Source organism: Epinephelus lanceolatus, chromosome 18 (genome assembly GCF_041903045.1).
Source record: "Epinephelus lanceolatus isolate andai-2023 chromosome 18, ASM4190304v1, whole genome shotgun sequence".
Classification (NCBI taxonomy): domain Eukaryota; kingdom Metazoa; phylum Chordata; class Actinopteri; order Perciformes; family Serranidae; genus Epinephelus; species Epinephelus lanceolatus.
The window spans coordinates 19,402,106-19,428,695 of NC_135751.1; the positions used below are offsets into that span (position 1 = coordinate 19,402,106).

At 41.6% G+C, this 26,590-nt stretch overlaps 2 protein-coding genes across 2 annotated transcripts in view; one reads left to right on the top strand and one right to left on the bottom strand.

Annotated features, from left to right (window-relative positions):
• Nucleotides 1–686: 686 nt before the first annotated feature.
• Nucleotides 687–15,441, bottom strand: usp31 (ubiquitin specific peptidase 31). Its single transcript, XM_033644704.2, has 16 exons — nt 14,236–15,441; nt 13,904–14,038; nt 13,481–13,575; nt 13,296–13,388; nt 12,593–12,728; nt 11,821–11,968; nt 11,546–11,726; nt 11,278–11,389; nt 10,229–10,323; nt 9,197–9,274; nt 6,965–7,094; nt 6,418–6,537; nt 5,425–5,650; nt 5,170–5,328; nt 3,955–4,107; nt 687–2,846 (listed from the first exon to the last, which is right to left on the bottom strand). The coding sequence occupies exons 1-16, from the start codon at nt 14,758–14,760 to the stop codon at nt 1,360–1,362; spliced, it is 3,873 nt and encodes a 1,290-aa protein (XP_033500595.1). The 5' UTR covers nt 14,761–15,441; the 3' UTR covers nt 687–1,359.
• Nucleotides 15,442–25,353: 9,912 nt separating this feature from the next.
• Nucleotides 25,354–26,590, top strand: part of baiap3 (BAI1 associated protein 3) — a 58,774-nt gene continuing 57,537 nt past the window's right edge. The window contains exon 1 of the mRNA XM_033643783.2: nt 25,354–25,572. The gene's annotated coding sequence lies outside the window, so the exon portion shown is untranslated. The remainder of the gene's footprint in view (nt 25,573–26,590) is intronic.

Consider the following 26,590-nt stretch of genomic DNA (forward strand, 5'->3'; position numbering starts at 1 on the left):
TGACAAAAAAAAGCTTTTGAGCATTTGATAAAATACATTTCTATCAAAAAAGTACTAGTAAGAAACAAAAATTAGGTTTTTAAATATCGGAAAACTTGTCTCAACGTGAGTACCGATTCTAATTCTTTCTCAAATAGTTTCTGTTTTGGTCCACTTCTTGTCGTCACCTCTGTATTTCTATTCTTCTAAGGTTCATACTCAGGAAGTCTCTTAGGTGTGTTTTCAGCTATCAATCTTTAACACTCTTAAGACACGAAAGTGAAATTATCACTAAATAAAGTCTACAAATGTCTTTTCCTCCTTAGCTTTACACAGCCTACCCCTATTAACCAATGAATGAGGTGTGAAGAAAGGGTTTGCAAAGCAGGTTTCACCCATCAATGGTCAATTTGATCGGCTTAAAACAATCAATGAGAACTACTGCCAACGCTTAGCCACCATTATTTCGGAATGAAACTCTTTTGTACGTGTGTGCGTGTGTGTGTGTGTGTGTGTGTGTGTGTGAGAGCATCAACCCAGTTTCGGTATTTGTCCAGAGATTATTTTTTGATGTTACGGTTCTGTTCTCACTAGCGTTGAGCTTTAAATGCTTAGAGAACACCAGTTAGGTTTAAGCCAGCTTAATTCCATCTGAATAATGATGAAGAATGTTATTCCACGAGACAAATTATGCATTGTTGGTGCATACGGGGGGGGAGGGGGGGGGTGAGAATGCTCCTTACCCCATTAATTTCTTTTAATGTACAAGCTGCTGCATTTTAGATCCAGTGTAGCCAGCAGGATGTTTTGCAAGCAAACTGAACTTAATGTCTGCAATGTTTCGAAGATATCACAAGCCTCTTGTCTGAAGGAGAGATAATTGGATTTCGAAGATTCCAACAGGGAATTCTGTCAGCTGTCATATAAGCCTCAAGTACACACAATCAGACAGGTGTGTACTTGTGCTGTACAGCTGAATGCATATGGCATGCTCATGTACCCGCCATGCCAGGGAAACATCGAACGTGTCAAGCGATTGTCTCACTCGCATCAAAACATTACCTAATGCTCAAAAGGTGTAATTGGTAACAATACACACAGCTCCAAAAACTCAAACTGGCGGCATACCAAGCATCTGTTTGGCACCCAAAATATGCAGATGATGTACAGTACTTTACTTTCTATGCAGCACAGCTAAAATTTCCCAAAGCCGTCTGCCACTATTTGTAATTCAACGCCAGCGTGTGTATCTGATTCCAGTGTACAAAACGGTAACATCAAAAAATGTGTCTCTTTACAAATACACCCGGCGCTCACTGAAACTTAGGCACAAAGAAAATAGCTGCATTATGCGAGTTCAATGTAACTACTATGAATATATCATTGAGGCCTCTTTGTTGTACATGCAGGAGATTGCATGCTTGATGACAGCTTTCGGGAAGACGCCATCCTTTCGAGAGGCTTCTTCCCGTTCGAGGGAGACTTGAGACTTACTTCAGAAGTGGAAGACTTGGACTTGCCGACGTTTAACAGAGTGCGACTGAGAGAGCTGGGGGGCTTGGAAGACTCCTTTGTCTCTGACTTTGTCTCACCTCCATTAGTCTCTACGGACGTCTGTGAAGACACAGCGTCTCCTGTTTTTCCAGTATCACCACCCATGTCCTTAGCTTGTCCGTTCTGCTTGCATGTCCTCTCTGAGGCCTTTTTGGCAAGCAAGGTGCTTTTTCCTAAATCAGCCGACCGGCGGCTTTCCCTTTGTCGGAGGGCGCTCTTGAAGAAAGACAACCCTTTTTCCTCAGATTTGCTGCTGCGCTGCAGGTCTCTGGTGGATATGCTCGGGGAGCGCAGGCTAGTGACGGAAGAGCTGCTGCTGGAGCTCCTCACTGATCTCCTCTCAGGCCGGGTGCTGTCACCACTCTTAGACAGTGAAGAGTGCGATGCCAAGTTGCCTCGGAGACTGTCGACCAGGGGACTCGTGTGCATAGAATCTCTGCTGTAGCTCCTTTCTACCAGCCTTTTCCGACCACTCGTGGAGTTTTTCTCAGTGACACTGGAATTCTTCTTTGCAGTGGGCGAGGGAGAAGCTGAGGACTGAGGTGTGGAGCTCACTAATGGCTTCCGTTGTGGCGTTGCATCTAGAGGCCGAGTTGCCTCCTTTGTTTTGGAGGGAGTTCCACAGGATGTAGCGGTGCTTTTCTTTACACTCTTTTCTTTAGTATTGCTCACCTTTTTGCCTTTCACAGGTGTACCGGAAGACGTCTCAGCAGTGGAGGTCTTGTGGGTTGCGCACAAACGTTTTTTGGAAGTCTTCTCTTGCTCCACTTTGCTGGAACTCTTTGTGGAGCCTGTGCTTTCTGCCTTTGAGCCAAATCCTCCTATACTGCTCTTACGCTTCTGCTCTTTGGAGGGAGTAGCTTGGGCGGGTAGAATGTTTTGGTCTATAGCTGTGATCTGGTTGTTGTTTTCAGTTGGCTCATTTTTGGTGCTCTTCTTATCCACTGGAGTGGGAGCCCTGCAGTACATCATGTCTAGGAACCTTTTGTTGTTGTCCTGGTCACTGAAGTTGCTCTCCATCATGGACAGGGGAGTCCTGCTGCCGAAGTAGCGTTCGTGTCTACTGTAGCTGCCAAAACAGGACGTGGAAACTTTGTCATCGCAGGCCTCGCCTATCCTCTCCAGAGGAGGAGAACATCGAGAGTCGAGGGAGAAACGTGAGGGGGAGTTGGATCTCATGTGCAGCTTTGCGGAGAGAGACCAGGAAGGCTTTATCCCACTGTCGCTGAAGGCTAAGGGACTAGCGATGGATGACCTGGAAGACAAGCTCTGGCGCTGAATGCTCCTGACAAAAGGGCGAACAGAGAATCCTCCTAAAAACAAGGAAACATATTAGGAAGAAATGCATTTTTTGTTAAGGGCACAAAAACTGGACAGAAGACCCAATCAGAAAGGATCAATTTTCAGCAGTCTCTACTGCTTTTTGTACTTGATTTCAATGAGAGTAAGCTTTTTGCTCGCTGCTTTTTCACTGTGGGAACACCCTAAATGCCTGGAGTTGAAAAAAACTTGGAGCAGAAAAGCACCCAAAGCCTTTGTCTACTTTTTTCATTGTCCAATTGGATAAATTCGCATTTTGCAGATGACATTTTGCGAAAATGCTCTCCATTTTTGGAAGCCTTGAATTAATCCAAAGTACAACAACAACTACACAAACTACATTATTTAAATTTGTTAATAGCTTAAGTCAACTAAAAGGGTGTGAATAAATGTACTTGATGAACACTACAAATAATAAAACAATCACTTTAGACCACTTTTGGACCATGACCCACCGGTTGGGAACCACTGATACAGCAAATTACATCATTTAGAGGCAGTATCCATAGTGAGATCTGTAAAAGTTGTAGTTAAATACCAGTTTGCCTGGCCAACATTTTTGGGGACTGTGCTGACCCTTCATTCTGGAGGGTTAAACACAACCTACATTTATATTAACCACAAACAGGAGCCCAAGCCAACATCTGTCTTAATTTGGATTCACTCGGTATGTGAGGTTTCCCACAGTACAGAGCTCTGTCAAGCATGTTTTCTAGCTCGTCCCAGTCAGATGTCACACATGTCGTGTCAAGTTCTGCCTTATTCCTGCAATATGCTCCCACTTTAGAAAAATAAATTATGGAATTTTGGAGTTTGTAAGTTCAGGTGGGAGAGTTCCTCACTACAAGGCGCTCTGGGAAACCTTGATGGTATTTTTTGATTCCAGTGGAAATATTGTCGGTACAAAGGTTTGTGTTTGAAATCAAAACTGTCTCTTTGAAGCTGTTTTCATTTGTCATTTTGGTTTGTGACTGACGGTTAGCCACATGTGTTCTGTTTCGTATTGGTTTTGGTCTGATTTTAAATAAAGTCCAGTCTCATCTGGTGGGTGGATGACCTTAAAAGTGGTACAACGATAACATGGCTTTTTCTTTGTCTCACCATCATCTTCACTGCGTTCTCCTGGAAACTCTACTGACTCAGCCAGCGATGCCAGAGAGGTGCGTCTGGATGAGGCTCCGGAGGCCAAGCTAGCAGGCCTACTACCAGGTAACCGGTTGATCCAGTGGTCACACAGGGATGAACTGGTGGAACCTGCATGAAAGACAATAAAAACTCTTGTTTCCTTTAGAGGTTCAAAGCCAAAGTGAGACTTTTAATCTTGTTATTTTTCCTCAGGTAATATTTTCCAAAAAGGTCTGCCTTATGTAGTAGGTACATGCACAATGAAATCATAATCAGTCCCTTCAGGATGCTGCAATCACAGCAGTTAATGCAAATTCAGCCAGCCCCTATGAATTCTGCATATCCTTGTAATTTTATCCAATTACCACAACTTAACTGCATATTTGACCATTTAAAAAGGGTAAAATCTCATTTCACTGTAGATCTGTGCGCAGCGTATTGATTCACTCCTCCTCCCTCTCTTTCTCTGTTTATCATGAGACTACTGCAGCAGGACCAGAGCTCTGTGACAGGAGTCACAGACACACAGTGACAGGGCTAAGTGTTGGCGTCACACGGCTAATGTTACCCAACATTTATTTACAGGTTTAATGACAGTTGAGCCATTTTGTTGTCGGTGTGAGATTAACGGTTTGGTGTCGGATGTTAACCACTGCTCAGGGCTCCAAGCGGAAAAAATGACGAGAAGGGATGAGATCACGTTATGCTGTGTTAGCTTGTGCTATCTGGGCAGAGAGCAGGAGGAGAGCTGCTCACAGGGACTGTCCTTAATGCTGCACTGAACAGCGTTAACAGTTCAGTTCATTACACAGAACAGTTATGACTACGTTTCCTTTGTCAAAAGTTGTGGATGGTACCAACAAAACCATTCCAGTCTGTCCCACTTTTTCATCACCCCACTGTTGAGGTACCTAGCACACTGATCAGGAACTAAAAGGTGGAGCTAAAAACACTGCAGTCCGTTGACTGATCAAAAATGAGTCCATATGGGTACTATACCGAAAGTGTTTGGTAGAAACGCCGCTTAATTAAGATGTTTACATTGATTGGTTTTAAGTTTCTCTCCAGTATTCAACCACTAACCAAAACCTTCCATCACAATAAAGGTTCATGCAAATACTGCAATAAAACTACACACAGGAATTCTAAATACAGCAGATATTATTTAGACAGAATGAAATAAATACTGACCAGCAACAGAGCTGTTAGCAGACCAGGAGGGGATAACTGTCCTCCGCTGGTAGAACAGTATGTAGGCCGTCTGCTGACACACGTCATCGTCAGGTACTGATGAAACCTCGCTGTCATCAAAGCAGTACCACTGACCATCAATGGAGTTCTTACAGTACGCTGTGAGCACAAAGCAAATGAGAGAATGGGTCAGAACGGATAATGAACACATACAGTCTAATTCTATGTCCATATGAACAACTGTTTGTACATTACCCGTGTAGTGGCCTCCGTGCATGTTCCCATGGTGGTTGCACACAGCATACAGGTCATACAGGTAGTCGTCGGGGTTTCTTCCCAGGCCATATGGGCGTCTCCATGGCGACCAGTGGGAAGGCAAACTCCAGCTGCTCTGGCTTCTCTTCACCACATGAGGTGCCATGTCCATGCCCATCAGTGGGAACCTCACCATGTTCTGCATCTTCACCCTCCGGTCCCCTTCCTGTAACAGAGGCCAAGTTAAACAGATCAGCATTAAAAGGAGGACACCGGCTGAACTACTAGTTGCAGCTGAGAGCGCTTGTGGTAGGGTGATATGTTCTCCATAGAGTGTCAGTTTATTTGTGGTTTTGTGAAAAGTACACAGTAGCTACAACTATTGCATAAGGGGCAGTGAAAATGCAACGTGCGCAGGCTTTCTTAAACTGCTGCTGACCCAATGCTTGCTTCATCACCTCCACTGCACTGCTGACATGTGCCAGGCTGTAATCATTCAGCAGCGAAGCAGCGTAGAGGTATAGAAATCCAACAGTCCCCAAGTGCCACACCAGCAAAGCTGCATTTCACTGTACCTTGTGACAAGTAGCTACAGACCTTTAACTGCTTCATTATTTAGAGTGCAAGCCAGCTTTTCCATAAAATTTAAGATCCATTTAGTCAAACTTACAAAGAATGCATTCTCGATGTCAGTGCTGGCATGATATGTGAGTTTCAGAGCCAATATAAAAATGATTTTTCTAAACCTTACAGAAATATGAACAAATGAAGACATACATAATAAACTGTAACTATGTTAACATGAGCATCCATACAAGAACTACAAGAAAAAACAGATAAGAATTCCAACATCAAGTCCAAAGCAAACACAGATAAAGAAAAGCAACAACTCCATGTAAAACAAAAACAGAAATGATTCTTGCTCTTGATACTCAGAGTGTAGTTCCACATTTCTGTTTTCTATTTAAGCAGAGTTTGGTTGAGCTGAAATACCTGTCTGAACCTCTTGAGATGCAGAATAAGCACATCCGGCAGCGTCCACAGGCTGAGCTTAATGCGGCCCTGCTGCAGCTGCTTGCAGTGGGGACAGCGCCAGGCGTCATCTGGGGCCAGCTGAAACACACACAGCCCAGGCAGCAGCCATCAAGGACAAGCTCCGACCACACTGCTTATAAAACTGGCCTCACACAGGATAAGGCCCCGAGTTTTTCTCCCTGTTCTCCTGCGGAGCAATCCCAGGCAAGTCAGACCACAATGTGTACGTAGGCCTGTGCTCAGTTTCTTCCAAACATAGCATTAGAAGTCAAATACACAGTAAAACCAAAGAGTGAAAGACTTTTTGAACTTTAGAAGAGAAATGATCGACCGGTGGGGAGAAGACAAATGTGAGGCTACACATCAAAATATACTCACCACTGACTTGCCAAGGCAAATCTAAGATTTATTGTCTAATGTCAAAGTACTGACTGCGCAGTAATCGTGTGTGGGGGTGTAGCTTTGTGTATGCGTGCACTGGCCATGTGTGCGATCACAGCGTTACCTGCTCCTCCTTAGTGTAGAGCTGGAAGCATTGGGCGAGGGTGCAGGCCTGCGGCTGATGATGCTGCTCCCTGTGCAGATACACACTCTCAGCATCAGGAATGTACTCCTCCTCAGTGTGTCCAAACAGACTGTGGGAACACAAAGCACGGCTCATTCACTCACATCAATGTCATGTGAGGATCATATGATCTGCCTTGAGATTTGGATACTGCAGTAAAGTCGTAAAATATTTTTATTTCAGTGTGATTTAGACCCTTGATGTGATTGTTAAACACATCACAGTAATCCAGTTTGTCTTTGATTTAATATCTGGCATAAAATATTCTTCAACTATTAAGTACCGTAAGTTTTTCTAAAAGTATTGGATCTTGCCAGGGGTGAGGCAGCATTGAAAAGGCTTCACAAACAACACCTGCACAAACATTAACTACAGGTTTGACAGTATTCACATTTGACAGTGTCTTGCGGGTATTGTCCACATGTTTGCCAAAGACTGTTAGTTCACTGCCAAACTGGGAAGCTGATGAACTACACATGACTTCTGATTAAGATGCGACTTCCATTTGACCAGCAAAGGGTGTGTATCTGTGTGTGTGTGCATATGTGTGTTAACCACACACAGTAATTAGCTTAAGTAAGGAAATAAGAGCAGACATGTTGTTGATTGTGTAGGCGGTTTTTCAGACTCCTGTTTACTTGTGGTTTAAAACCACAAGTGGTTCAAATTAAGCACATTTGTAAGAAGATTAAGCAAGTTTATTTTTTCAAAAGCAAATAATGTGATGAATAGTGAAGGCACCTACATTCAAGGGCTCACAAAAGGTTTAGAGCTGCATAATAACCCTCGTTATGTTTGAGGATTTGCTTAACTTGACAGTCCCTGCAGAAATCCTGCACAATGCAGTGACTCACCATCGATTTTACTGAATTTTGACTTGGACCTATTATGCTTTTCCTTATTTTCTGTGAGATATAGAGTCTTATATCACTGACCATTCATATTAAATGTAAAAGTAATCCCTGTGAGTAAAAGCCTCAAGCTTCAGAGCTTCCTAAATACTCTGTTTCCAATGTTTTTTTTTGTTTTTACTTGCGAGACAAGCCTACGTCATCTCGTGACGGATTTCCTCATATGGTCGTCTGCTCAAGGCAAGCTACTACAAGTGTTTACATTACATACACTGCTACATGTAGCTACATGCTAACATCAAACCTGTAATCTTGGTTGCTGATGCTGTTCATTTCTCCTCAATTTCGAAACATATTCATGCTGGAACATGCCCAGTTGTAAAGATTTTGGTTTAGAAGCTTTTCTTGGTGATTGTTCACGATACACAGCAGCTTTACTCCATTTCACTCATTCCCCAGCTGTAATAACAGTGCAGACAAAGACAAGTGTTCCAGCACAGACATTACGAGAAAAATAAAGTGTTTTTTGAACATTAAAGTGTGTGCACAGTATGAACCTGCTAATGAGGGTGTTCTTACGTGACCCATGAACATGCAGCGATGTGAAGGCAAGCTTAATTTTGTGACTGTGACTGAGTTATTGCCCTCTAAACCAGTGAGCAGTCACATTATGCTGAGAAGCAGGTATAAGTATTGAATAACCTGACTGACCAATTAAGGATCACAATGTGGCAGTGGTGACTTCAAATACTTACAGATCACACTTTGGTTCAATGCATGATACTGCTGATTAGGGGTGTAATCTAATCACTGATCCAAAGTGTAAACATCAATATATATCGTCATCTTAAAGATACGCCTTTATTTTGAGATACCCACTGCACGTCCGTGTCACCATTTACGTCCAAGCACACCTACTTCCTAAATATTTTCATAATTTTTTTAGAATTTAATATTAAAACTGATCCTGTCATCTTAATTGTGATCACTACATATTCGCTTACATGGACAAACTTGTTAGCTGGCCTATTAACAAACTGACTACAATATGATTACAGTTAATTACACATTCGATGTCATGCCTACAAGGCAAGTTATTAAAACAAATGGTTTAACCTGTTCTTCCAAATGAACACTGTGGTTTAATATAATTTGGTGTCTGCAGTCCAGCTTTGTGAAATCCGACATATTGTTCCCGATGAAGATCACAGCAAACAAATGTCAAAACCTGGCTCTGTTCCATTCTGTGCAGAGCAAACCTACTGTAGATAAAAATAAACAGAGCACAGCACTTTGGCAAATATTAATCTTTTTCACTCACTAGTCCTTGGTCTCTTTGTCCCACTCCACCACAATCTTCACATGCGGCGGCCCTCCTTGTCCACAGGACTTGTAGGCTCTGTAACAAAAAAAACAAAAGAAAAAACAACAACAACAACAATAGTGACATTTATAAATGTGGTTTTATACCACTTCATTTATGTCACTGTAGGCTCGTGTGAAAAGGTTTTCCTGAGTTGTGAGCCGTATAATCCACGTGCAATTACATTCCAGTTAAAAATGTGGTTAGTGTGAAGGACATGTCTTTTGCGGATGGGCTAATTTAATATGGGAAATTAAATCATTAAGTTACTTGATGCATTCTGCTGTAACAGCTTAAGTTTAAATAATTGTGTTAATAAAGACTATAATATATTCAGATACATTCTGGTTGTCACTAATGAAGCAATTGATCAATCATAGCAGTACCAAACACAACTCTGACTTCACTCTGATTCGTGCACCTCTATTGAGCAACAACGTTGTGACTTGTTTTACTGTATAAGGCAAACATGCTAAACTGGCATTTTAACAAACAGTCAAAATCATGTCAGGGCATGTCACCTAAGCAGGCCTATGAGAAAGAGAACTAATGGGACATGTTTGCAAAGAGAAGATAAACGAGGTGGATTTAATTTGACCTCACCCAATTAGCTTAGATCATGCCTGCCTTTACCTTTGTGTGCATATGTATAGCATATGTAGTGTTGGTTTGGAAGAGGTAAAGATCAAAATGGAAATGGTAAAATGCCTTCTTAACATTTGATTCACCTTATAACATTCAAATCTGTATGACTGTTTATCTACCCTTTTAAATGAATGGCTGCGAAAGAGAATTTCAATGTCAGTAGGATGAGATTTATGAAAGTGTATACAGTAGTTAATGCACAAAGTATTAAAGACAGGTACATTTGTGTCATTACAAGACCCCGAAATCACAAAATTCTATATTCAAATAATTGACACATTTTGGTCATAACACTCAGCACATATTAAGCAGTAGACAGATGTTGTATTCAACAGCAGAACTGACCTTTCCACTGTTGGGTGACACAGTGGTCGCTCGTCTTGAGGAAGGAGGTAGGTGATACCAACAACGCCGACCACCCGAAGACTGAAAGGTCCAACCTATACAGAGACACCACTATCAGTACATCTGTTAGGCCCCGATCACACAGAAAGCATTTTAGCAGCTGGAGGCGGCTTTTTTGTATATTCTCTGAACTCCTAAAGTCAAAAAACTTCCAACTTAAGAGTGGAAAAGCACCCCATGTCATCTCTTTTTTCATCATCGTTTTTTCCATCGTCCAATCAGATGATTTGAGAGGTGGGCCTTTTGTGGTGGTCACGACAACAAGTTGACAGTTGGTAAACAATGGAGGAGAAACTGATGGTAGCAGTTGCTGGATACCCAGAGCTATACAGCCCGACGATAGACAGCAAGTTGTCAAACTGCCCCGAGTCATCCTAAAATGTACCTGGAAACGGCCATCATCGAGGTGAAGCTCTTGGACCAACTGGTGGTACTCTCCATGATCCATCCTCTCTATTAGGGTCTCATGTACCTACACAGATCTCTGTTTCCATGTGCCCAACAAACTATTTACTGACAGCCTCTCACCCTCAACCAGAGCTACAGCAAGTACCCTCTGCCTGTCCATTTCAGGAACTAGCTACTAATTACTATGAAAAAAACAAATAAATAATGGTAGATTGATTACAAGGGAGGGTTAGTGTACGGACATGACAGGGTGGTTGCCAGGCAACAATAAAAAGGTGCAGCAAGCATGTTTAATTTACAAATGGCAATCAATTTTTAAAAAAGGCAGTGCAGTGCGCCTCTGTGTTATCGGGGTCTTAGACTTGTAACAAGATGTAAGCAGAGAAACAGGGATGCCAATCAATAATTTCACTAGTAGTAATCTCACATTCATTGCACTGATTTCACTTGTTTTGGAGGCCCATATCTGTTATACAGATTTTCTGATCAACCTGTCTCTACAATTCTTAAACACTCTCACTGTTTGTGGCATCAACCTATTTACTGTACAGACAAACTGTGTGTTATGTTCCTCTTCCTACCTGAATGTAGACACCTGGCCTCAAAAGATGACGCATTTTCTCCAGGATCTCTTTCTGTAGCGCATCCCAGGTCACAGTGCGTTCCATGTACAGTACAAAAGGTAGTCCGAACCTAAAAGAACATAGTGTGCATAGCTTTGTTAAACCTTATCACTTTCTCCAGGAAGCTTTGAACAACACTGATGACCCATTAATAAAGGTCATGTGTCCTAAGAGAGACAGAGGACAAGTTAGCATCACAGAACACAGAATACTGTGACTGTATTACCTCTTTCCTTGGTGGCCGGAACAAGCCCTGTTACACACCAGAAGGATCATTTTCTCTGGTCCCAGGTTTTTATTGGGGGATGCAGATAAAGGAGTCATGGCCCCCTGCATGAAAGACGGAGTCCTGCTGATCTCTGGCCCGTACTTGAAGTTGTTATGATTCAGGTTTGCCAGAAGACTTCCTGTGAAAGACACAAAAAATAATTTGATAGATTCAAGTCTTTTCATTTTATATGAAAAAGCAGAATATTTGCAAAAACACTGAGCATGATTTACCTCTTTTTGTGCGTATGTTTTCCAGTTTGAAGGTCTCTGGTGTCTCAAAGGCAAATATGGAATCACTCTCTTGAATGATGTCGAGATCATCGTCATCGTCGCAAAATGAACGATGGAAACCGTCATAGTACATTTCAGTCAAAACAAACTGAAAGAGAAGAAAACAGTCAATTAAAAAAAACTGCGAGTGTCCATTTTCTCTAGTGTTTTCTTACTGGTACTGTAAAAATTAGTCATCATTTTATCACTCCTTGGCCTGCTTTAGCTCTCATTTACATTTACTCATGCAGCTTTTTCATCCTGCCAACTTTAATCAATAGCCCCTTTTATACAGCCAGCTCAAGGCGGGAATGTCGTGCTGTTATTCCTCCTCGCCATTTTGGACAAAACACACCAACACAGAATGGGAGGGCATAGTTGTTCTCCCAAACTGGCATCTGTGTCAAATGACACTAGATTCCATCACTGTTACATTACACGTCACGCCTTTTTTGCTTCCAAAACGCCAACATACTATCTAAAAGACTATCTTTGGCTGAGTGTAAAAAAGCCGGCGTTATGGCAGATCTTCTTTACAGCACAGAATCTGATGGAGCAACTGTGTCAAAAATGTCCTTCCCTGTTTACTAAGTCCACTTCATAAAAACTGGGTTTATGACATACTACTGCCCAGAGGCGGCCTGACTTTAGGAACACTGGGTGAAGACTGTGTGACTGTAACATAGCCTTCACTGTGTCAGACCCTCAGCTGATAAAGAGACAAGAATAGCACCTGGTCCATCGGGATCTTGGTCTCACGTGACACAGCATCTCTGAGGCGATAGACGGTGCTGTTGAGGGGAACAGCCACTCCGATCCTCATGCAGTGAGAGTACTTCCCCTGGTACACCACTGTCACATACAGGGGCCTGGCAAAAACAGTTAAATAAACATTCTGACATACTCTCACAACACACTTTCATGCAGGTTTCTCCTGCTTTACAGCCCCTGGTTCACTGGTCCCTCCTATTACACATTTACTGACAGTAACATTTACTGCCACCCCTAAAATGACCTCACTGTTGTTTTGTTTTGAATGTGCACACTCCTCCCACACCTGTTCGCTGCCCCTCCTGCACCCTCAACCCCCCACATACTCCAAACACACCCGTTTACATTCCTTCTTCTGCAGCAACACATACATCGGCCTCAAGTTCTCGTAAACCTGTCAACACACACACTTCAATGAAAGGTGTCCTCACTTCTTTTCAAAAAACTTGCCCTTATTTAGATGGTAAGAAAAAGAGGTACAACAACTTTTTGTGTACTGTTTAAAAGTATTTCTGTGCCTGTGAATGTTTGCTTTAGATATGCAAATTTCTCTATAAACCTTATATATCAGTAATTACTAGTCATGAACATGTTAAAACCTGTCAAGCAAGCACTGAAAACGGATCACGCCTCCTGCTGTAGCACAGCTCAAGAGAGTAACTCACCGTGTGTGTGGCAGTGGGATCGGTAAGGAGATGCAGAGGAAGGGATCAAACGTGTTGCTCTGCTTTTGGCAATGTGGGCACGTAAGAGAAGACCTGTAGGCAAAAAATTAACTCTTTAAATATAGCAGATAGATAATGTGGCCATCGTGGGAAAATACTGAAGTGTTACTGGGCATAAAACACACCTGTACTGAGCCTGAAATAGTTCTTGTACAAATGACCCAGCAGAGAGGGGAGGAGACGGCCCCTCTATGCTCTGATCATCTTCTTCAATGGGTGGCTGAACAAACAAAAACTGGTTTTATTAGTCGGATTACCAAGTCATATATAATTACAGTCTATCAGGGTTCTTGAGTGATTGTGAAAGCCATGCAGGCTCCTGATGTTATTAAGTAGTTTGATGGAATCAAGAAGAAGCAAGACCAGGCAAGCACAGCTTAGCAGGACTGTGAACGCAGCCAATTTGCACGATACACTGACTGAGTGACCAGAATGATTACAATAATAACAAAACAGCACTGCGATAAAAACACTAAGGACTGTGTGACTGAACAAAAAAGGGGGAAATGTGTCACATGAACACCAACCCTCACGTCTTCTAAACACACCTTTATAGCAGGTCTGCAGTTGGGGTTGACTGAGTTGATGTCTTCATGTACTCTGTCCAGCAGCCACAGCAGAAACTCCTGAGCATCGTGCTGAGCGTTCCCTTTGAACTGGGTGGCATTTTTTGACACAGCATTCTGCAACAAACAACGTGTTGGTCCAAAGGTTACAATGCATGCAAGTGAGCTTAAATATGATGGTCATAAAGTTTCATTAGTTCATTAATGTTTCCATCCTAAACATCATTTATGTGGCAGTGTGTTTTCAGCATGCATTGGCAAAGTTATTTTTCCACACAGTGCAAAAGTAGGATCCATACTGGTAGTGGATTTACCTTAAAATCCCTGCTATGCTGTGGGGTATATTCAAACGTCCACAAAGCCCGCACAAGTCCTGACAGCTGCTCTGTAACTTCTCCTTTGGCCAGAGGACCCTTCTTCTGCAGAAGTACGCCATTTGTCTTTGGTTTGTCCTCATCCAGCTCGTCACCTTTGTAGTGCTCCAAAACGAGGTACTCAGCAAAGAGTTCAGTGTTGCTGAGACACTGCAGGATTGCATTCATGAAGCAGGTATTCCCGTGGTTCTTGAGGCCTGACACTCCAGGAACTCTCTCTCCAGACAGAAACCCTGCGAGCTCCCCATCATCCATGGGCACATCTTTACTCCCAGATTTGAACGTGGAGAATCCTCCATCATCTTTGTCATCTTCTGTCTGCACCTCAGAGCCAAAGTGGGATAGCGCCGTCAGTGTCCTGAGGACTCTGCTCATGAAACTGCCTACAGAGCGCACAGAGCCTCGCCTGAACAGCTTCTTGCTGAAGCTCGGCTTCTTGTCCTTGGTTGCGGCTTTGCAAGACATGGTTTCTCCTTCACGGGCGTTACAACTCAGACAGATGTGTGGTGAAGACCGAGAGCCATGTCACTGGCTGCTGTCTGCTGCTCCATGTTAAAACTAGCAGACAGCTGTAACTGCTGGCAGCGTAGGTGTGTTAGCTGACTTTAGCTAGTAACATCATTTTCACTAAGGTGTCTTCTCTTAAAGCACGCAGCTGTAACTTTGATGTTTCACTTGTTAAATAACGTTAGCATGTCGTGCACTGCAACCTTGCCTAAAGTACTGGCTAAGGCTAATTAACTAATGTGTCAAGAAGCGCAACATAAACATGGTTAAGGACAGTTGTCGATGTCTGTAACTTGCTCCAGAGTTACCTTGTTTTTACGGTTCACTGTCCCGCAGCAATGAATCAACATCGGTTATGCTGAGAGCGAAGACAGCAGTGAGCTAAATTAGCTAACGCTAGCGCTAGCTACAATAACAACAAGAGCAGCAGAAACAGCAACAGTCCCTTTTGGCCAAGATGTCCGTGTCCAACAGAAACTTACAGTCCGCCATGGTTTGCAGGTGATGGCAAATAAAATAAAGAGAGTGTCCGAAAATTGGTTAACCTCACGTTTGTCACATATTTGGAGGCACATTCGGGCTAAGCTACCAAATAGCAGAATCGTTTTACTGCTTCCTCTGCTTCTTCGTCTTGTTTGTGTTGGCAGCTGGTGAGCTGGTTTACAACCACATTACCGCCACCTACCGGACTGGAGTAACAGCAGCAGCCTGGCAGTAAAAGTTTTTAATTTCATTTCATTTCATTTCATTTTTATTTTATTTTATTTTGGTTTATTTTTTTTATTTTGTTCTATTTTGTTTTGTTTTATTTATGTTTTATGTTGTTTTAATTTATTTTATTTTATTCTATTTTGTTTTTTTATTTCGTTCTATTTTGTTTTGTTTTATTTATGTTTTATTTTATTTTATTTTGTTTTATTTTTATTCTATGTTATTCTATTTTGTTTTACTTTATTCTATTTCTATTTTATGTGTCTTTTCAGTAGGTAGATATATACCTAGCCAGGCATTTTAATTGTCAATACTTCAACTGTACATACTGATAAATAAATAAATGTTCCTTTTCAACAGCTGAACAGAATCAGGACAGTCTATGAATATGAACAAAATACCCACAAATAATTAATCAGCTATAGATATATTAGGAATGATCAGGTGAATTTATTTGATGCAATTTGGCAACCTTTTATTCACTATCTTGAGAGGCCAAGTAGCAGAGCTTAACTCTGCTTATAGGTAGTTTCTGTTACTGCTATAAAGTAGATCCTCTGGGTGGTGTAGTAGGGGAGGTGGAGTGTGGGAAATAAATTTATTTATTTATTTATCTATTTTTTCTTTATTTATTTATTTTAGTGTATAATTTATTGATTATTTCTTTTTTTTATTCTCTTTAGTTTTTTTCAATATGCTGTTTTTTTTCTGTCAGTTTCGTAAAGAGATTGATGTCCGTGTAAGTTATGTATATCAATTACTGATGGTCTATATTATATTTGTATTTATATTTTAGTAACCTTTATATTTGTAAATTAATTAATGGATTGTGCATACTGGACTTCACTCTCAATAAAATGTTTGGAAAAAAAATATAATAATAATTAATCAGCTACACTGTTCTCAATGCAAAAAGACTCTGATATAAGTTCTTATTTTCAGCTGCATATATAGATCTGAAGTTGACATCACAGACAGGCTACTAGAGGAAGTACTGTTGATAACTGCTTTTTAAATTGAGTATGCTTCTTTCTGCCTTTGCACTGCCGTCAGTGCCACTGAATGTTAACATTCAACATTTTTTTTTCTGCTTTGGCTGTACATGTACATGTAATAAAGCATATATATTGACAGAAGTAGCTTTGATATACCCTTAGTCAGCTTTTCTTGCTTGCTTGTTTTTACCTTAGAGTTGAATCTAGGGGAGACCAGGTATGGTTGTTGCAGCACCTAGAACTCACTGAATATTTATATTAGAGTTTCCAACTTTGCCAGCTATATCACAGAATCCTGTTACTGATGTCAAATACAAGGAGTTCAACATCTTCATCCTACTTGACCTGAGCACAGCACTTGACACCATCAACCACTCCATCCTTCTTCAACCCTCTCCTTTGACCAACATGTCCAACACATCACGAAAACAGCCGTCTTCCATAAACATTGCCTGGCTCTGTCTATCTTTCTCCTCTTCAGCTGCAGAGACTTTCCTTCACACATTCATCACTTTCAGACTTGTTGACTGTAATAGTCTCCTTTATGGTTCATCATCCAAAACTATCAAGAAACTACAATATATCCAGAATTCAGCTGCTTGTCTTCTCACACACCTGAGACCACATTACCCCCGTCCTTCATAACCTCCACTGGCTCTCCATCCCCCAGCGTATCCACTCTGAACTCCTCCTCAGCACCTATAAAGCCCTCCACAACCTGGCTCCACCCGTTTGTCTGAGCTTCTCCAGCAGCACACTCCCTCCCACACTTGCAGGTCTGCTGATGAAGAAATAAAAATTACACAATTACAAAAAATACACACAGGTAGTACACAGGGCTGCTGTTGATCCTCTTTCTCTGAGATTTTGTAAATTTCTTTTGTTTTTTTTGTAGTAACTGCTAAATGTCCAAGTATACGTAGGGGACAGACCCTCCTGTCTCTTCCTACTTCAACTCACCAGATGCAGATTTTAGTGCAATCACAACTCCATCAGTTTTTCTCACTGCCTCTCCTGGCCTGCTAAAAAAAGGAATAAAACAGAGAAAATGTGTGTAGTTGTCACTGGTGATGGTTGTTACACTTTTTTAAAAGTGTTACAACCATCACGACCCCTGTCACCCATTGTTTAGCTAGCTGTAGCAGCATGGTGGTGTGAAATGAGACAAGACGCCCAAGAAACTCCTCTCTAATCTCATACAAGTTGCATAATTAATTACTAATCAAAATATAGTAGTAGATATATGACTGTATAGGATACATCATCAGTGATAGTACCAGGGGTCATCAAGGGTTTTGGGTGTTTCAGCTTCAGAGCCACTCACCCTGGCGACTCCACCTGGAGTGATCAGTTCCCAGCCTGTGTCCAGCAGCATTACACCACAGCTCGTCCCTCCTGATTCACAGCCATCGTGAAGCTTTTCTGCAGCCTCTGAAGCTCTGCTGATGGCTTGTCATTTACATGCCCCAGTGACTTCCCTGCAAAGCCTCTCGCCCCCACTTCAACGGGCATACACCGAGCATGCCGCCCACATCTGCAGCACTCCACTTGTTCAGCGTATTTCCCCTTCTTACGCTAACCTCCCAGGACACTGTCAGCCCCAGCATGACCACTTGTTTTAATGTTGCTGATACAGGCACAATGTCCAGTCTAAGAGTTGTTTCCCCAGGTCCAACATGCCAATCATTTGCTGCCCCCAAGAGGTCTGCCTGGAGTTTTGTTTTGGTGTTTGGGTGTTCTCCTGCTCTCACAAAAGTGATGCTGCTGGGTCTTGCTGGTCGGAGATGCTTGACCTGATCAATGGTGCTGCAGATGGACGCAGCAATTCAACACTTGGTCGTGGCGCCAGCGCGGTAGTGACCCTCCCCATGTGCTTTAGGACAGCTGCTGAGGATATGTTCCAGCGTTCCTGTACAATTTATGTATAACATGAGTCACAGGTCAAAGTGAGGGTGGTGCTGTTGCAGCGATCCTGTTGTTACAACCGTACCCGGTCTCCCCTGGGTGAAACTGTGGATCAGTTTTTTTTAGACTTTCTTTCAAATTAAGTCGTGTTCTGCACAAGGTGATTGGTAGAGGAACTGAGGTTAAATCAAGGATGTCCATTCATGTGTCAAAACAAATTAAAATCATATATAAAAGAGAGAAATGGAAGAAATAAGTAATTTTGTCACTGCTCTTTTTCAGTTCACTCTTTTGCCTGAGGGAGGCACAACGGGTCTAAATATTGAGCACCTCATTGCAGTGATTATAGAGGCCTGTGTGTGCATGTGTGTGTGTTATGCATGTATTTGTATGTGTCTCACAAGAGTGGCATGGCGGTGACGTGTAAATGCACGACTTTATCTATACGTCCTTGTCTTTGAACATCTTCAGCGTGCAGCCAATTAAGTAAAGTGGACTTGAGAGTGAGAGCAGAGCCACTGTGAGTCAGTGGCTAATGCACACAAGTATTTACTCAATATGAATCATCCTTTTTAACAGTTTTCCTTTTCAGGTAAGTGGGTGGAGCAGATGAATAGAGATAGCAGAGGAAGAACATCCACACTTATCTCAGGGATTTAATGATGCCAAATGAAGCTGACGTGGGGGAAAAAAAATGCAGACTGCACGGTTGTGCTTTATGATCTATTCCAGGTTGACACTCCTGCTGACACTGTAATGGTAAATTATGTGGGGTGAGTAATATCAGTTTATTTGTCGCCCTGTAATCACAGTATAGCTGTGTGAATTCAGCTATAAAAGATAAAGGATAAAGGGAGTGAGAATTCTACACATACGGGAAGAGGTGTGTCACAGTGGGCTTGTTGTTAGTAGTCTATCCAGTGTTATCCAGTTCAGCATATCAGTTACACAGTCTAAGTCAGTGACCTTTACCTTCTGTAGTGTTTGAGGCAAAATTCTGATGTATATGCCAATAAAACATCTCAGACAATGATGAAGAGACACTGTTATATTGTGAATATTCCAATAACATTAAGATCATGTGCTGCTGTTTTGTATTAACTCAACCGAAGACAGTCTGAGTGTGTGAGGAGGAGCTAAAGTGCCGTCGTTACGCTCGTCATGTCAACAACCACCCAGCACATTCTCTGTAGATAATAACTTTCGACTTTTGAGTGACAATAGTTTTGTGTCGTGCTGATGAGCCGCTTGTTCTCGCTGATGGAGTGATCTGTATACTGTAAACACTAAGTAACACAGATTGACACACACTTTTATTGTGTAGAGATGAACCCCTGTCACATGTCGTTGTGGGCGCGCTCCAACAGTCTCGGAAAACACAGCAGAGATCAATACAGGTCGAAGGAAATTGGATTGATGCATGACAGTGATTTGTGCGGCCCCAAAACACACCCAGACACTCAGTGGTAGTGTGTGCCAAACACTGAGGGTGCAGTACATGAACACTACTCACCACTGGGTGGCTGTATAGTACATGCACCTCAAAGCCTTTGCCTTTCATGTGCTGCCACTCTGGAAGATTTAGAAACAGCTTTGTGCCGTTCATCACTGAACAAAATGGGTCAAATCAGAGTGGGAGTACTGGGAGCATCTCGCTGCCTCCATTGCGCTACTTGCAAGTTTTGGGCTGAGCTCTGATTTGGGTGGCAGTGGTTCTGTATTGATCTGTAATATAATACTGGGTAGCATTCGGCATGCACATGGTCAATCTGCCACTTCCGCTTATGAGGCAATAAACTAGTAATGTAGTGTGCACGTATGAGAGTATTCTCTTCTCTGCAGAAAACACTGGTTTCAGATATCTCATATGTGCTAGAGAGAAGGATAGGACAGAAGGAAGTGTGACTTTTGTCTCCAGAAGTTGCAGCAGTGAAATTAATGAGTACAGTGTCTGAATGACCTTTGGATGATTGAAGACATGTGCTATTTGAAGGTAAGAAAGTGCAGTGACTTTGAGTATTGCTGCCTTCTTCATAGATTGTCCACGAAAGTCGTTACACTCCAATACTTTCCAATACTTTCCAATATATCCACTGTAATGACTTCATTACGTCACCGCTATAGGACTTTAATCAGACTGACTGATGGACTTGAACGTCAGTTTCGCCTTCGTCCTGGTTATAACTAAAATCCTTCACTTGTTATTTGCCGTCAACACAAGCAGTTGGGGCCAGCTGGGGAAGTTCTCTAATGATGTGTCCATGGAAACAAGGCAAGGGGTCACATGTGTCTCATCACTCAACACAAAGCCTTCTGTTCGTTTTTTTGCTAAGATTCTCAAAATGATGTCAAAACATATCAAAATCAGAGCGAAGCCTCGCTTTTGTTTTTCCTCATTAGTGAATTAGAGACGGTTTCTGATGTAATTCTCCAGACTCAGGCGTCCGTCTCCTCGTCAGTCTGTTTCTTTAGCGTTGTTTCCCCCTCTTCTTCACAGCTCAGGAGGCAATCAGTGATAGGAGAAGATTCCTTCTCTCAACATCTGGTGAGAAAACACCAAGTAAAGTTAAAAAACAAACTGTCAAACATCCAATCACAACCCACCCAAGGATTAGGCATTAACTATCATCAACTTTGAGCTGAAAACACTGGATGAAGGACTAGTTTTAAACACTTAGCTGCAGCTATTATCTCCTTGAATGCATATATGTTTACCCAACGCACAGCTGAAGTGCTGTGGAAGGTGAAGTAGCTCCAAAATGGCTTTTAAACCCTTTTAGCAGGTGTGTGCAGCAGGGATCTGCAATTTATTACTTCCAAATAACAGATCAGATTTGATCTTTGTTACCTGGGTATTACAAACAAATTTCACTCTCAGTAACTGATTAAATTAAATTGTTCCACATGACATGACGAAGGCTCCAGAAGTGGCTCTTATGTAGATTATTACAGGTAAACAATGATAAGGAAACTCCCTAATCGCAGGATGCTGATAAGCTTTGACTTTGTTGATGCTGATGAAGGGTTCCGTTGGTGAATTGTCAGTGTGTCACGAGCCGGTGCCTGACAGCAGCTTCTGCTATAATGGCCGTGTGTGAAATAATTTCTCCGCTTAGAGAGGCACCTCTACCCCACAGGCGTATAATTAATGTTCCTGTGTCTATTTAAAGCGTTTATGCACATGCCCTTCCGTTCATGTGTCCTCATGTGCAAACAGAGGAGTGAGAAAATGCATGACGCGTCCTACGATACAAGGGCTTCAAAGTGCTGTTTATGCTACGCTCAGCCTTATTATGGGCTGTAAATGTGACTGTAAGAGTGTCTCTCAAAGAGGCACATATACAAAACATAGTGGAGTCAATTTAGCACAAGTAGCATGAAAGATATTGTGTTTTAATGAAATTATTTACATATTAATCAGATGTTTAAGCATCTATTATTCTTTATTATGGTTCAAATGTTAAAAAGCTTTGCACAGTAACATAATAGCTCATGGTTGACGCATGCAGCCAAACAAAAGGCTTTTGTCCCTTTTATATTTTTCTTTGTAAATGGAAACCCACATCATTTAACATGACATATTATAAAGCTACAGCTTTGTGTTATGTAGGGCCTATACATAAATCAAATAAGCATTAAGCACAGTCCAATAAATAAATAAATGAAATAAAATAATAATATAATATAAAGAATTTTAGTTTGTTTATTCTTATATTAGACATAGAGACCTTATGTGCACCCTGTAAAGTCTGATAGCTTCTTAGTCTTCTGAGTATTTCATATTTTTAGTATTTAAATCATATCAAAGTGTTATATTAGTAGATGAGCTCATTAGGCAGAACAAAGTCAAAGTGTGCTGCATGACTCCCAGTCTGACTGAGAGATGAACCTGCTCCTTCCGTCGCTGGAGATTTTTCTCGGCGACATCCCTCAGCAACAGTCAAGTGGTGCCTTCAGGTGCACATCGTAAACTTTTATTTTTCATTTATTTCAAGTGCTCCTATTGTTGGAAGTCATAATCAACAGCACAGAGCATGCACAGACATGGAAAGAGAAAAACCGTCAGTGTTATTTTGATGATATGACACTAGAGTGTTCTCGGCTTCCCTATAGGCCTGCTGTGACATGACCATGTAGTTTATTTTAACAAGAGCCCCTACCTTGCTACGAAGTTATGTTCAGGAAGAATGGAAGAGTCATGTCTGGGGTTTTTATTGTTAAATCCACTTAGCACTACAGTAATTAATCCATTAAATCATTAATGTAACACGTGGCTATTCATTAAAAAATATTGTCCAGCTTTTCTGCTATAGTTTCCCTGTTCTGTTGCTGCCTGGTGCGATATTGTGTGCTTGCATGGCTAATTCTGAAGTACTGTGGCTGACATGGACTCACTGCATTATTTTTGATATTTTTTTCAAATGTCAAAATAACTAAAAATGTCTGTAATATGACAGGGTGGTCCACAAAAGCATACGTCATGATTTTATGGCACCTGAAGCCTAAAAACTTGCTGGTTTCACTTCAGTACAAATGTCCCATGTCACATTTGTATTTCTTGTCACATTTTACCTGAATGCATTAAGCACTCACTTAAAAAGCAAAGTGTTCAGTGAAAATATTTTAATTATAAGTCCAAAATTTAATAAAATGCAACATCCCCACAGCCATTTTTGTTGTTATACCCTTATTGTTTTAGCAGAAGTACTCTAATTACCCAAATCAACATGCCACATGGCTGACCTGGCGAGTCACTGATGACTCTTTGCTCTGCTACTACTAGTTGTTTCAGACCAACTAAAATAATTGTTTCATGTAAAATACATTTGTCCAAGCCCAAGATATAAAACCTTATTTGTCCCATTGTACCTGATGCCCTACATTACTTGACTTCAATCTATATAGAGAGACAGAAAATTTTACTTTGTGTTACTTTTCACTTTGTGTGATATTTTATTGTTGTGCATTTGTGTTACCTGAATTTAGACTGAATATCAAACTATAGCACATTAAACACATCAAGTCAAGCAAGGTTATTAAAGGTCCAGTGCATAGGATCTAGGGGCAACTATTAGCAGAAATGGTATTTAATATTCATAACTTTGTTTTTATTGGTCTATAATCATCTCAATGTAAGAATTGTTGTGTTTTCGTTACCTTAGAATGAGCTGTTTATATTTACGTACAGAGCGGTTCCTCTTCCACAGAGTCAGCCATGTTGTTTCTACAGTAGCCTAGAACGGACAAATCAAACACAGACTCAAGATAAGGCCATTTGCCTTATCACATTGGCTACTGAGTGTCAGACTGAAGCTCCCAGAACCTTCAGTCTGACATCACCTCCACTGAAGGCGATTTACAAGGGGGAGGGAATTTGATTTTTCCCTAACCAATCAGTAGAGATCAACGACTCACCCAGAATCTGACGTCATTAGTATCCATGCTTCTGGGGTGCCGAAAAACAAGCGAGTATTGCCCGTTTAAAATGTCTCCCTTGTCGTGCACGCCCAGCTGCATCGCCATTAAATCCAGTTTAGCAGCTTCCTTAATTTGGTCCTCCATTAACACGAGTGGTGGTGAATGTGGTCTGTAGGATCTGTAGGATCTGTAGCAGTTGCCATTGTTGCTATCCTCACCAGTTACCCACCGGCGCACAGCTTGACATCAGCGTGGTGCTGATTGGCTAATCGCTAGACCCGCCCCCATCCCCGGCGTTCACTGGTCCTTCCATCGTTTGGACGAGATAAATTGCAAATTCATTGCAGTATGCCAGACCAGAGATGCAAGCCTACTCAGCTGAGTGGGCGGGGTCTATGGTCTGGAACCAGGCTAATTGGCTACTGCAGTTCTCCTATATCAGTCATGTCCAAAGTCTGGCCCAGGGGCCAATTGTGGTCCACAGATTGATTTTGAATGGCCCTTGGCTTGTCTTTCAAAATATAATAGTAATATTATTATATTTTTTACTTGATATAGCACCTTTCACAGAAAAATAACATTCACAAAGTGCTTCACAAAATGCAATAAATCAATCAAACAATAAAACATGCAATCAATAAAAACAAAGGCAATATAACAATTAAAACAAAGCAACAAAAAGAAAGTAAAAAAGGACCATAAAACACAGAGCAAATACAGGCTACTGAGGACCCAAAAAGAAACACACCAAGGAACAAGCACCAGACAATTTAGGGTGCACGATGGTTGGTCAGTCACACAGTTCATACACATGCACTAAGTAAGATAGTAGTAGTAGCAAACATGGCCACAGCTAAGAAGCATAAATTCAAGCGCAAGGGCCGGCGACTTCGGGAGTGGCGGAAAGCTGAATTGATTAATAATGACTGAAAGATGAAACATTCGCATTTATTTTTATTTTCTTAATAACCCGTAATATGTGAGAGGCAGCTGGCAGTTTGTCGCACGGGAGAATGTTCAGTTCTGCAACCTCACCACTAGATGCCACTAAACCTTGCACACTGGACCTTTAATAATGCTACAGTCATAAGTACTCTGAAACATAATAATATGAATTTGATAATATTTATGCATTTTTTGCTTATCTTAACAAGAGTGCCTTCAACCATTCATTAAATTCTCTTTCACCTAAGAAAAGAGACAAACAGGAAGACACTAAACGCTTCATACTTGACCTTTAAGGGCATTTTGGCAGCACACTAAACGAAATGAAGAAATAAACCAGGCTAAAAACAGGAACAAGTAGAATACATACAAGTAACATGTGTCTGTAACCATCAGCTACGCCCCTCTCACTCAGTACTAAAGCTTTTCCTCTCCCTGTTGCATCTAGCCTCAACCTTTTTGTGTGTGTATGTGTGTGTTTCTCGTGCGGTCGGCTCCTAAATGCGATATTTCCGACAGTAGTTGAGGACAGTGAAGTGTCGCTGCACTTCCTATGCCCATATTTGGGCGCGCATCGGCGGAGCGTGAGCTCAGGAAGCCTTTCGAAGGACCAAAATGAGCTTTTGTCTGTCGTCTATGGCAAGAAAAATATCCAAACGTTGTTTTCACCCAAGTTGATTGCGTCTCGTCCCCAGAAGAAAAGGAGAGAGTCCTGCTGCAGCGAGCACAGCTTTGATCCACAGCAACTCTGACACACACACACACGCAGCCACTGGAAAACTGTCGGGAGACACAGGTGAGCTGGATCTTTATCATATCACAGCAGGAAAAATGACCTGTTTGCTTTGGAATAATCAAAGCAAAAAGCGTGCATCAGCTTTTCTGAGTCATACTGGCTTTATTAGGGAGGTTGGCTGATTGGCACCTGTTGATCTGAATTTTCCTTGCAGTTGAAAACCATAAGAAATGAGGCATTTTGACTGAAGGTAAAGTTCTGTGCATGAAATATTGTATGCATATGTTAAAGCTCATGAGCTCAGATGTGTTGCACTTTTCTAGATGAGAAGAACCATCATGAATGCAACACTGCATCTGCGAATATGGGCAAAAGTTCTCCTTCTGTGCACCAGAAAGATCTTTATACATGCTTAGAAACCTCTCAAGTTGTCTCTGTGTGAAGCCAGATACTGGAAATCCACTTAAGTGGAATGTTGCATAATGTTGGCTTTACCCAAACTTGACAGGTGGATGAGATTCTGTGAGGCAGTTGATATATTGTTGTGTGTTTTTCTGTTATGTAATCTATTACTCTGCACATCTCAGAAGCTAGACTCGCCCCACACCCATCAAGAATCAAAACATACAGGTGCAACACAGCAGCATCACATCAGATAAAGATAAAGTTGCTGTTAAAGATGTCATTTCACATCTTGAATGCACTTTTCTTTGCACATATCTAGGCTTGTGTTAGTAACCTGGTCTTCCTAAAATGACAAGTGTCATGAAAATAAAGGCTTGAAATGTGATTTTAACTCTTGAGCAGCTGACACATAACGCTTGCTGAGCTTCATACTGTGTGTAAATCAATTTTGCGCTTTGGAGATGCTCGTGGAGTGAGCTCTCTTTCACACACACACACACACACACACACACACACACACACACCCAAAGACGGCAGCTAGATTTTTCCCCCCAGTGACCGCAGCAGCAATTCCGACTCCTGTAATTTACCTGTGCTTTTAATATTGACAATGACTACATGTGCGGCACATTAAAAGGGTAATAAAAGGGACTGCATTTTTATTGTTCATCAA

Bases quoted from the DNA above. Each gene is read 5' to 3' on its own strand.
- usp31 (XM_033644704.2), bottom strand. From the start codon at position 14,760: ATGTCTTGCAAAGCCGCAACCAAGGACAAGAAGCCGAGCTTCAGCAAG. The intron at 14,039-14,235 runs GTAAATCCACTA...TGTTTGTTGCAG, and splicing joins AGCATAGCAGGGATTTTAAG to AATGCTGTGTCAAAAAATGC. The intron at 13,576-13,903 runs GTGTGTTTAGAA...TTGTTTGTTCAG, and splicing joins ACTGCAGACCTGCTATAAAG to CCACCCATTGAAGAAGATGA.